Consider the following 13,021-nt stretch of genomic DNA (forward strand, 5'->3'; position numbering starts at 1 on the left):
ACGTCTCTGGGCTATATTGACATCACTTCTCAACTGTCTACCGATAGCCAGACAGCAGTGCGCCAGCTTTTGCGTGAAGCTTAAGAACAGGACTAAAAGGGACGTGTATACGCTGCTGCGTATCGACGACTCATTAGAGAGGCTATGGCGTGCCCACTATTTTTTTTCACCCAATTTAAGAAGTGTCTCCTGGATACTCGGGATAGACGAACGAGATCGCGAGAAAACAGCCCTTGAAACTCTAGGTGGTCTCTACGAATTTCCAGTCCTTCGTTTTGGCTTGCTCTCCGCCCAGGCTACTTAACAGCGAATGATGGGCTCTGTCCTCACTAGACTGAAGTGGCAGATTTGTCTTGTGTATCCTCATGATCTGGCCGTATATTCTGAAACGTTCTAGCAGCGTCTTCAGCGACTACGGAGTGTGCTAGAAGCCAGTCGATCAGCAGACTTAAGCCGGAAAAGTGCCACTTCGGTTATGATGGGCTCAATTTCCTCGGGCATATAGTAAGCGCCAAAGGCTCCACCCCGATCCAGACAAGCTTGCCGCTGGGGCCACATTTCCAGCTTATGCCGCTAAGAAGGCCGTCCGGCGCTTCCTGGATTTGTGCGCCTACTATCGCCGGTTTATTAAGAGCTAATCAAAGATAGCGGAGCCTCTGCCTTGCCTTAGAAGGGAAGACACGCCACTTGTCTGGCATAATGAGCAACAGGCAGCTTTTGCTGAACTACGACAGCGCCTACAGGCACCGCCTGTTCTTCCACATTTTGGCGATGACGCCTATTCAGAGGTGCCTACCGACGCTAGTAGCATTAGAGATGGCGCAGTGCTCGTCCAGCGTCAGGGTGGAGCGGAAAGAGTTATAACGTATGCCAGCCGTTTACTGTCCTGTGTCGAGGTGTATATTTGACTACGGAGAAAGAATGCCTCGTAGTCCTGCGAGCTATAGTCAAGTTTGGCCCTCAACTCTATGTTCGTCCCTTCAAAGTAGTGACGGGTCGCCATGGCCTGTGGTCGTTGGCAAGCATGCACGACCCTTTAGGACGACTGGCACTGTAGAGCGTGCGGCTACAGGATTTTGACGTAACTATAGTTTATAATTCTGAGCGTAAACACGAAGGCGCTGATACACTGTCCCGCCCATCTATTGATCCTGTCAGCCAGGAAACAGAGGACGATGACTGCTTCTTGGGCACCATTAGCTCGTCGGACTTGATTAGACGGCAGCGTGATGACGCTGAGGTTGGACCGATCATCGCTTATTCAAAGGGCCGCGGCACAGCCATACCACGCGCCCTGTGCCGTTCGTTGACATCCTTCTGTATACACGAGACAACGTGCTGTATAAGAAGAATGTCCGTTCGAGCAGCCGTGCATACCTCCTGGTGGTGCCAAGAGAAATGGGATCGCATGAACTCTTCGCTTGCCATTACAAAGCCACATCTGCCCATTTAGGCTTCTCACAATCACTCGCTAGAATAAGCGAGATGTACTATTGGCGCGGGCTTTCGGCAAACTTAAAGCGATACGTTAAAGGCTGTCAGGAATGCCAGTGCCGAAAGACGGCATCTGTTAAACCGGCTGGCTTGCTTCAGCCAATCTAAGCACCTCACACACCTATCTACCATTTCAACATGGATATTCTCGGACCGTTTCCTCTTTCTGCAGCTCGCGCGGCTGCACATAGGCCAGCGGCAGCAGAAGGACACACGACACTAAAACATCCGCCAAAGGGACGCGTCCTACAGCCACGAGACCAAGTTCGGGTGTGGACCCCTGGTCGCCGGCGTGGCCTCCATGAAAAGTTGCTGAGCCGGTGTTTTGGTCCATATGAAGTACTACGCCACGTCAGTAACGTTAACTACGAAGTGGTCCCGGGCACATCATCACAGACACGACCCGGACTCAAAGACAACCGAGCTCGGGCATAGTTCATCTTGTGCGCATGAAAACGTACACTGGGCGTTCGTAATTTTTTCTCTCATTAACCTTTCTTTGTTTGTGCTTTTCGTTATCTTCATGAGCCTGCCTCTTTGTTCATTGACTGTGCCAGCGGAACGTTTCTTTTTTGTGTATTTTCGCTTTATCTGCGTTGTGCTATCTTTTTGTTTGTTTTGTTTTTATTGCTTACACGCATTTTATAGCATCGAAACGATTCTTTTGTTCGGAAAAGCCGAAAATTCCACATATAGGCGGTGGCTCGAGGGCAAAAGTGGGCCGAGACCACAACAACAAAGAAGACAGCGCACCTTCCCTGCTCGCGAGTGAACCGCGACGGACTCGCTTTCCAAGAGCCGGCGGCTCTGCTGCTTATTAAAAACCTCAAGATTACATCTGAAGGCTCGTGACAATATGCGACCGCTTGCATCATAGCACAATGCGTGCAATAGCTAAGTAGGAGACAGGGCAGGCGGTTCGAGGTAATTATCCAAACTGGTTTATAAAAGATCTGCGCAACTCCAGAAGCATGCTGTTTTGAAGAAATGACAGAAGGGTGGAGGGGAACTCACCCAGAAAATTTTATTGAAACCCGTTGACATCAAAAATTGGCGGGAGTTGCCTGTTACGCCGTTAAAAATGATCTAATTCATGGATACGTTAGGGGTTTAAAGCCGTTTTATTACTAGTTACTAAAGTTGTTTACATCTGAACTTCTGAATATCAACTTCAGGGACGTCCACAGAATATAAAGATGTCAAATCTGACTTTTTTTACTCTACAAAGAAAAAAAATGAAATGCATTTTGGAAAACTACATCGCAGTTACACGGAGAAACCTTTCAATGCCCGAACATAGCGCAATGATCGGTTATAGTGCTTTGAACGTTATCAGCATATAAAGTAACTAAAAGATTGTACAATGCGTAGTGTACAAGGTACCTTGACCCCTGTAAGAACAGCGGGTAGAAAAAGAAGCAAGGCGCTTAAACCAATAACCATTCACCAGATTCAAATATGATTAGAGGATAGGTTACTGACGTCGAGTAGTATTATGTTCATATCACCCATGATAAGCACATATCTCTGTTCCGGAGACAACTTATGCAGATCTGTTTCTAAGATGAAATGAAATTTATGCCTTGGCGATGAAAGAGAATGATAGATACATCGCACTTTCAAATGATTTTTCTCTTACCAGCAAGTTGCTTCTGAAGCTTAATCCAGACACATTTGAAATCGGATGTGTTAAGCATTAAATGGGAACTTAACGGCATGCTCAAACTGAAAAAAAAACGAATATGGAAGTGCCGTGATGGCTACTGACGATTACAGTACACAGATGAATGTGATTGAAACTTGAACAGAAATTTTGGATTATCACTTAACAATGTTTAATTAACACATTCAATCCAGAACACGTCACTGAGTTTACGCTAGCTGTGTGCACTAAAATGGATCATGAATCCTTTGCGAGAAAAAAAGTACGTCGTGAGTTCTGGCAGCAGTGAATACTACTCTTTTCAGTTCTAATCTTTTCAGTTTAGAGCTGACAATGAATTTCAGCAACAAAGTTACGTGACGATTGACAATTCCGATTAATAAAGAATACGGCACACACGGATGTCATTGCTTTTCCGAGCTTTGATTTGACAATTGCTTTTCCACAAATGAAGCCAACACCTTTTTTTCTTTGAGCGCCAGTGTCATTGGAAACCATTTCTTGTGTCCACAGATTAATGTTCATTCGCAAATACAGCCCTTGTCCTTTTACATGAGAACCAAAGACTTATGTAGTTCCTTATGTACCTTATGCACCTTATGTAGTTCTTTGTAGCATAAATTTTCTTTTGTGTTGTAATTAGAGCCTCAGTATTATATTTCGCAGGTATTTCCTCTCTTTTCTACCTCCTTTCAATTTATGTAGTTTAATAAACCAATTAGCACAACAACGAGTGTTGTCAAGAGAGAAATTGAACGGTAGAAAAGACATCACAAGTTAACCAGATGGGAATTTCTGGTTTGCTACCTGGCACTGGTATAAGGGAATTTTAGTCGAGAAGGAAAAAATTAACGAAAACGTAAAAAAAACAATAAGGACGTTTACATCATAGACGTGAACAAACCAGTCGATCACAACAGGCGCAGTATTACTTCCATGAAAGTTTGTTATGATTAGCTGCGTCTACGCTCTCCCAATTACTCGTGATGTTAAATCCGTTGCCTATCTCAAACATATATTTTAGGATATATCACTCTTTTCCATTTTCAAGGTTTTTGCCTATTTGATGTCAACAGCTATCATATTCTACAAAAAGCATGACCACATTCAATCAAGCAAGGATCATCTTCCTTTTAATATGTGCCGAATGGTGCATTGTTCAAGGTGAGTGCTGTTTTTCTACCAGCGCCTATTCAGCATTTATTAGGAATGCTATTCATATTCAGATTTATTGGTTCAAAAAAAAAGTAATTACATGACAAATATACAGACGAGGGTCCCAAAGTGAAAGAATTGTTGTGGGACACTCGTTTAATAATAAGAACATTGATGGTGGTACCAATAGTCAGCAAATTAGCGTTATTATAAACAACACCTGCAGATCAGATACATCATTAGACATGTCATTTACAATCAAACACGAAAAAGCACGTTATAAAAGAAAGTCGGAAAAACGCATGGATGAAATACAAGAAATGACATGCGAGAGAAAAGGCAAAGGTACACCGCCAGATCGTAGTTAAGTTATCGCAGGAAATGATGCTTAAGGTGATTTTTAAAAATTTCAAGGGAAGTGCAGGACATTATGGTGGATGGTAATTCATTCCAAAGAGAAATTGCAGCGAAGTAAGATGTTTTTTTGCCGTCATTGGTACGAGTCATGGGTAACTAGAAATTGTTGTTAGTCGCAAATCTCGTCATATTTTTATTCTGCAATTGCTCAACTGCAATGAACGGGAACGTACGGTTATTATGAAGCAACTTGTGGAATAAGACGAGTATGTTAAGCTGGAACAAATTATTAATAGGCAAGATATTATACGCACGAAGTAACGAAGAGGCATTGGATTGTGTGGAGCTAGAAGTGATAATGCGTATTGACTGAGTTTGGATATGTTGAATTGATGATAGGCGTCAAGCGTACGTGTTGCCCCATGAAGCAATGCCGTAATTAATGTGACTATGAAAGAACGCAAATTACAACGCTAGCAAAGCCTCACGAGAAAAAGAGGGATAGCTTTGATTAATGCACGTATACCAAGCGCAGCCTTGTGTTTGAGATGTTGGAAGTGAGAGCGAAATGTAAGGTTAGGGTCAAGATGTATGCGAAGAAAAGTGACACCAGCGCTAACGGGAATTGAATGAATTCCAAGCTTTACTTCAAGAATAGAAGTTAAGGCCCTTTGAGCACTATTGAATAACATAAATTTAGTTTATAGAGGATCAAGAACTAAGAAATTGTTGCTACACCATTTTATAATGTTACTTAATGCAATATTTAACTTTGAAGTAAGAGTAGCAACAGATTTATCAGATGAAGATATGGTTGTGTCATCTGCGTATAAAATGTAATGAACGTAGTTGTTGGAGTTAAGAGAATCCGCAAGATCATTAATATATAAAGGGAAAAGCAAAGGGCCCAGAACTGATCCCTGTGGTACACCTTGGTTAATACATTTTGTTACTGAGAAAGTATTTGCTGCATGTACTGTCTATGGCCGGTCAAGTAAGTAATTTTTTTAGGATGTTAGCGCAGGACCGGTTATACCATAAAAGTCAAGTTTATTAAACAGTACTTGATGGTTAACCGTGTCATAGGCTTTACTGAAATCTAAAACTACAGACCCGACTAAGTTTCCCGAATCAATACATTTTTTATGTAGTCAATTAGAGATAGAACAGCTAGATTCGCGGAACTTTCAGGGCGGAAACCGAATTGATTTTTCTTTAGCAATTTAAAATTTGTTAAGTAGTTATTAAGACGTTTAAGAAATAATTTCTCAGTGAGTTTACTAAGGCAGGAAAGAATTGCAATTGGACGGTAATTATTAACTGTATGTTTCTCGCCTTTTTAAAAACAGCAATAACTTCCTGACGTTTGAAGGGCTCCTGAAGGGCTGACGTTTAGTTTCCTTGTACATGTTTTCCTTCTCAACTTTCTAGGAGACCATCCGTCATCCATGGGTTGCGCGAATATTTATACTTTTTCCCACATTTTACGTTGCTTGTGTTAGTCGAAACGGCCAATAAAAATAAAGTGCAGAATTGGTTTAGTGCTTCTTCGGGGTCAGACATAGAAATAATTGGCGACCAATCAGTTTCACTGATGGCTTCAACAAAGATATCTGAACTAAATACGGAAGTAGCTATAATCACTCTCATGTATTTCATTGTTAAATGAAATAACTGAGCATGTGTTGGCGGGCTAGTTGGTTGAAAAATTGAAATGAAATGAAAAAATGAAAGAAAAACAGGAAAATGATCGGTTATGTCAGTATTAATAACCCCGGAGCAAGGCGATGGTGATATGTTAGAGAAAGCGTGATCAATAAGCGTAATGCTCCCACGAGAGGCTACTCTAGTTGGACAGTCAATGAGTGATTCAAAACGAAATCCAGCAAAACATTATGTGTAAGTTGTGTACTAGGTAGCCTCAGCGTCAAGTAAGTTAATATGAACATCACCTACAATAACCACATCCTTATTTTCAAAAGCTAGCTTGGACAATACTGCATCAAGAGAAAGCAAGAATTCGTTAAGGGAAGATGACAGTGAGCGATAAATGCAACCAAGGATCAAGTTCTTATTGTGTATAAGGAATGACCGGTCGACTTCTATCGACACTGACTCACAATGCTTCACGTTCACTCCCAGATTTGATCTGGCAGTTTAGGTGACATCTTGTGAAACAAAAATTGCGGCGCCACCATGACTGTTAGTTGGATGATGCCAATACTCTGGTTGATAAGATGGAAAGCCGCTCATGTTGTTGTCGGAATCAGAAAGCCAAGTCTCCGATATGCAGATAAAAGTGAAGACATGGTGAAGTGAGGCAATGGAGTTATTAATTACATCTATGTTCTTACGAAGGCTACGAGCATTGAAGTGAATGAATTATCATTTATTTGCGGTAAGACGAGATTTTACGTCAACAGGGTAGAGGAAGGCCCCATGAAAAAAATGGAAAAAAATATTAACAGCTAATCACGTGAACCTTCGAAGGTCGGACTCAGTGATAATGCGATAGACCCTGCTATCATCAGTTTTGCGGGCTTTTACCTGGCAGTTTTCTGTCCATAAGTATTTCCACTTATTTTCTTTTTTGAGTGCCAGCGCCTTCGAGAACATCTTCTTGTTATCAATGGTCAAGTGGTCATTTACATAGACAGGCGTGCTAGTGCCACCTGTGAAACCAATGTGGTCAGTGCGAAGCTTAGCTCTTCTTGCCTTCCTCGTGAACTCGTTTTTTTTATCGCGTGAGCAGAAGCGAGCAATGATGATCTTCTCATTTGACTTAGAGGCAACACGGCGAGCGGTGTCGATATCAACGGGTAGGAGTGGGTACTCGATAGCATCGCCAATTCGCTTCAGAATGACTCCGCCGTCTTCACCCTGCGATGTAGGGATTCCTTTAATTTCTACATTATTCATTTTCGAATATTGCTCTAAGCGAGCCACTTATCTTTCGAGTGCTTCGTTACGTGACAAGAGCGCCTTGTTTGAGGTTACTAGTTCTTCCTGTTTTAGTTTTATCGTGTCGAGTTCCTTGTTCATGAACTGAGCACTTTCACAGAGGGAAGCGTGCTCACGTAGTCACATTCTGTAGCTTGATGTTAATTCGTCACACTAAATCATTGATCAGTGTATCCAACTTCTCGTTCAGCACTGCTTCAAGAGATGCAATTTTTTTCGCTAGTTCCGCTGTGGTAGGCATAGTGAAGTATATACACCAAGACCAGTTAAACAAGAAGTATGGGCAGCAGTTGCGGCAGAATAATTTTTATATAGTGTACAGCAGTAATAAACCGACCTGTTCGCAAGAAGAATTTTCTTAGAAGGCGGACATGCCGCCGCAAGTGCTGCCGCCAAATTGAGTCAGTGCCGTTGCGTGCGTCCTTCCATGGTCCTCGTTGAAGTCACGTGCAGTCCGCGCAGACGCAGCATGCAGTACGGGGCTCAGACGCTTGAAAGCACTCGCAGTGAGTGCAAGCGCAGGTGGAAAAGAAACCACGGTGGCCACAGACGACGCAGGAATCAAGGACGAGCAGGAACACAGGCCACTGATCAACCTGTTGGCAAGAAGAATTTTCTGAGAAGGAAGGACATGCCGCCGCAAGTGCTGCCGCCAAATTGAGTCAGTGCCGTTGTGTGCGTCCTTCCATGGTCCTCGTTGAAGTCACGCGCAGTCCGCGCAGACGCAGCACGCAGTACAGGGCTCAGACGCTTGAAAGCTCTCGCAGTGAGTGCAAGCGCAGGTGGAAAAGAAACCACGGTGGCCACAGACGACGCAGGAATCAAGGACGAGCAGGAACACAGGCCACTGATCAACCTGTTGGCAAGAAGAATTTTCTGAGAAGGAGGACATGCCGCCGCAAGTGCTGCCGCCAAATTGAGTCAGTGCCGTTGCGTGCGTCCTTCCATGGTCCTCGTTGAAGTCACGTGCAGTCCGCGCAGACGCAGCATGCAGTACGGGGCTCAGACGCTTGAAAGCACTCGCAGTGAGTGCAAGCGCACGTGGAAAAGAAACCACGGTGGCCACAGACGACGCAGGAACCAAGGACGAGCAGGAACACAGGCCACTGATAAACATGTTGGCAAGAAGAATTTTCTGAGAAGGAGGACATGCCGCCGCAAGTGCTGCCGCCAAGTTGAGTCAGTGCCGTTGTGTGCGTACTTATATGGTCCTCGTTGAAGTCACGTGCAGTCCGCGCAGACGCAGCACCCAGTACAGGGCTTAGACGCTTGAAAGCTCTCGCAGTGAGTGCAAGCGCAGGTGGAAAAGAAACCACGGTGGCCACAGATGACGTAGGAATCAAGGACGAGCAGGAACACAGGCCACTGATCAACCTGTTGGCAAGAATTTTCTGAGAAGGAGGACATGCCGCCGCAAGTGCTGCCGCCAAATTGAGTCAGTGCCGTTGTGCGCGTACTTATATGGTCCTCGTTGAAGTCACGTGCAGTCCGCGCAGACGCAGCACCCAGTACAGGGCTTAGACGCTTGAAAGCACTCGCAGTGCGTGCAAGCGCACGTGGAAAAGAAGCCTTGGTGGCCACAGATGACGCAGGAACCAAGGACGAGCCTGAACCAAGGACGAGCAGGAACACAGGCCACTGATAAACCTGTTGGCAAGAAGAATTTTCTTAGAAGGAGGACATGCCACCGCAACTGCTGCCGCCAAATTCCTCGAGTGGGAGTACGAAAGAAGGCGCGATTGCTAGGTGTAGCGAATCGGTGACGTTGTAAAAATAGTGAAACTAGTGAACATAGTGAAACTGTCATCGGCCGGTTTTGCCTAGTGCTTTGCTGCTATACCTAAACGAAAACGGAACACAGGGCATACGGCAGAGCTAAGTAAATGGTAATGACCTTGAAGATGGACCATGAGCCTGATTTCTACCAAATTTCCGGAAACAAATAAACAACACAGGGAAGTACGCGAAAGGATAAGTGAATTCCCGAAATATACACTGTCAGATTTAAGAAGCACTAGTACTTTTAGATCTCAACTGACAGCCACTACTCGTTCAATTCAGCATAATAGCTCCTGAAAGCAGTGCTATTGAACACCGAATAACTCTTCCGTATTGCCAACAGTCGGGGACCCTCTCGCATGCAACCGTTGTCCTGACCCAACCACAGGCGGCATTTAGTTGGAGCACCAATCATGCCCTCTGAAGAGATATCATAAAATTTACGCGGTAATCAGACGGAGATTCGCCAATTTGGGCGCCTGTATGTCGCCACGCCTGGTCGTAGGATGCGTAGGTGAACGCATCAGGCAAGACCGCCAATTGTATTTCTGAGGCCGGTGATAGCACACCTTGTCGCAGAGTTTCAAATTATGATTTAGCCCTGGTTTATTTTATAAGAAGCCGGAGCTCCGGTTGCGTGACTTTGGATGACGCAATCCATCCTGGATGGTGTCTCGATCGAAGACAACGTTACGATCGACTGCGTGGACAGTAAAGTCTTTTCATGGCAGCATGGCTCCCGCAAGAGAAAAGCACTTGTTTATGGAGCACATGGTAGCGCGACGTAGAGACAGAAAATCAATGTGAGGTAGCACGAAAGAAAATAACGAGCACTAAACTTTAACTAGTTATTCGTGGAGCGAAATCATAGGAATCCACCACATTTGCATGCGCGGAGTAGTCAGGGTAAAAATGTTCGAAGGTGATTCAAGCTCCAGTAGAAGTCAGTGAAACGCAACCTCTGCCTGAGCGAGTTCGGTATGAGATAGGGGCAGGAGTCACTGCGCGCGGTTCTCTATCGCATCACGCCTCACCTGAGGTTTGCAGGAGGCGCGCCTGTCGGAATTGCCATAGCGAGTATATTGACACTGCAGCCGCATTTTCGCCCTCGCCGCACGTCGTTGCGGTATGTGCGAGGTAAAACACGCGAGGGAATGCGATGATCGCGGCTCACCCTGGCCCGCGCGCAGGAGAAAGCGGTGAGCATACGCGCCGTCTTCCGTCGCGTGTAAGTCCAGGTTGGGGGGGGGGGACGGTTGATGGGAGATATAGAGAGCAGGGTGGCGTCGGGCTGTGGCAGCAACTGCGCATTTTGCGACCGGGTGCAAGGTCACCTGTCCATCGAGGGAAGGGGGAGGTGCGGAAGGGGGGGGGCGGTGGCTTCGTCTCCGCCACCACGTGCGTACGTAGCACGGCCGCCGACTGTCGCGCGCGCCCTATCTTGGAAGGGATCTTCTGACGGCTCACACCTTTGTGCGCGTTGGGTTCTCGCCGCACTTTCGTTTAAGCAATAGACGGCACGAATGTCGCTTTGCTCGCTCCTGCTGCCGAGCGTCCGCACACCAACGCTTTGGCAGCGACTGTCCGCGCTCATCAAGTGTAGTGTGACGTGTTCGTGTCTGCTTGTGTGCGCTGACACTATACTTCTAAATTCCGTTAGTAAGCGAATGATTCCACGTTTATACGGTCGATAAAAGCTACTACTCTCAATTCGTATAGGAGTCTACTAGTGTGCTATCGCAATCGATTCTTCTCCTTTCGGGCGAAACTGCGACTTTTTTAGTGGACGTCATCGGAATCGGCGCACATTTTGACGAATGATGACGTCGTAATTATTATAAATATTATCGTGGATTTAGCGTGTTAAAACTACGATCTGATTATGTGGCATGCAGTTATGGGCGAAAAACATCATCGGCGCAACAGTTACAGCATGAACCCGCCGTGGTTGCTCAGTGGCTATGGTGTTGAGCTGCTGAGCTCGAGGTCGCGGGATCGAATCCCGGCTATGGCGGCCGCATTTCGATGGGGGCGAAATGCGAAAACACCCGTGTGCTTAGATTTAGGTGCACTTTAAAGAACCCCAGGTGGTCAAAATTTCCGGAGTCCTCCACTACGGCGTGCCTCATAATCAGAAAGCGGTTTTGGCACGTAAAACGCCAAATATTATTATTATTATTATTATTACAGCATGAGGTTTGTAAGGGTTGGGGTAAGGCATGAAATAGATGGTAGCTGGCCCATGGCGTCATCCAACTCATCCACGCTGATGAGGTTGTTAAAGGGACAGATTGGTTCTCATTAAGAACAAGGAATAGGGAATTTATTTGCAGTATCTACATAAGAACGTTACAGTTCATCAGTCTAGCATGACTGAAAGAGGATCCACGCTGAAGAGCCGAAACCGGCCACTTATAAACACTCTGTCCTCCCTAGAACCATAAGTGAGGAAAAACGGCCGTTCAACCTTAGACCGATGGGAGCGTCCAAAGTCATTGTCACCAACCCGCCTTTGAGGGTTAGGGTTTACACAAACACGTCCGCACAGGTTTCACTGAGCACACCAAGGTGAGAGGGTTCTCGAAGACAAGGGTCCTGCCCCAAGCAGGCGCCTCTTGATCCCAGAGTTGACCCCACAGACGGTGGTCGCCGCGTCTGGCCATTGACTGACGATTTCTAAGGTCCATAAGACGGCGCCGCAAAACATCTTGCTCCAGGAGTTCCCCCACTTCAAACAAACCGTGACGGGGACGGCGAATCCACTAATACTTGGTCTACCGACTGCGTCTAGACATCCCGGCGCCGCACGGCTGGGGAAGCCGCGCATGGTCGCCCTTACAAAGCGAGTCAAACGACTCACCGCAACAGGCTGGGCAGGTTACTGTATTTCTGGTTTGCTGCATTACAATTCTCTGCAGCAAGCCAATCTGTGTAACCTGAATTCTTAGGAAAGAGATTCCTCTGTGTACCCTTCTGTTCGTTTGGAACACAAACACGTGTCTGTCTGTCTGTCTGTCTGTCTGTCTGTCTGTCTGTCTGTCTGTCTGTCTGTCTGTCTTTCTTTCTGTCCAGCGGGTTAATTTGCCTACCTCTTTGGGCTACTATGTTTATACTTCGCGTAGTGATGCCGTCGTGGTCGTTGCATTGTCATCATCCTAACTACGTCATCAATTACTTTTCTCACGCCGTCGTCGTCATGCCTTCCACTCCGACCCAGAGACCCAAGTTGTCTAACTGATTGAATCACTAGGCATGGGCTAGTGGTCGGTTGCATCGTCATTAAAGCTTTGTCATCCGACATTCGTCATGCCGTCACTGTCACACAGTTAGCAGGCATTTGTTCTTACACCACCTTATTTGTGCCATCGTGGTCTGTCAATGATCATTATTTCAGCCTAGTGATCTGACTCTCGTCATTCTGTCATTCTGATGCCTTGTACTCCGTTCCATAGGTCGAAGTTGTCTAATAGCTTAGTCTACTAGGTATGTGTTCGGGATCACAATGCTATCGTGGTCGTTGCATTGCCGTCATTACAGCTTTGTGATCCTACTCGTGTCATGCCGCCATCAACAGGCCATGGTTGCTTCACAGTCGTCATCATGCCATCATCG

At 45.8% G+C, this 13,021-nt stretch overlaps 1 protein-coding gene across 1 annotated transcript in view; it reads left to right on the top strand.

Moving 5' to 3' along the window:
- LOC142586849 (uncharacterized) overlaps positions 1-13,021 on the top strand; it is a 513,536-nt gene that overhangs the window by 411,435 nt on the left and 89,080 nt on the right. Inside the window, exon 2 of the mRNA XM_075697720.1 lies at positions 4,234-4,321. Coding sequence (XP_075553835.1) covers positions 4,255-4,321 — 67 coding nt within the window. The 5' untranslated portion in view covers positions 4,234-4,254. The remainder of the gene's footprint in view (positions 1-4,233; positions 4,322-13,021) is intronic.

Source organism: Dermacentor variabilis, chromosome 7 (genome assembly GCF_050947875.1).
Source record: "Dermacentor variabilis isolate Ectoservices chromosome 7, ASM5094787v1, whole genome shotgun sequence".
Lineage (NCBI taxonomy): Eukaryota > Metazoa > Arthropoda > Arachnida > Ixodida > Ixodidae > Dermacentor > Dermacentor variabilis.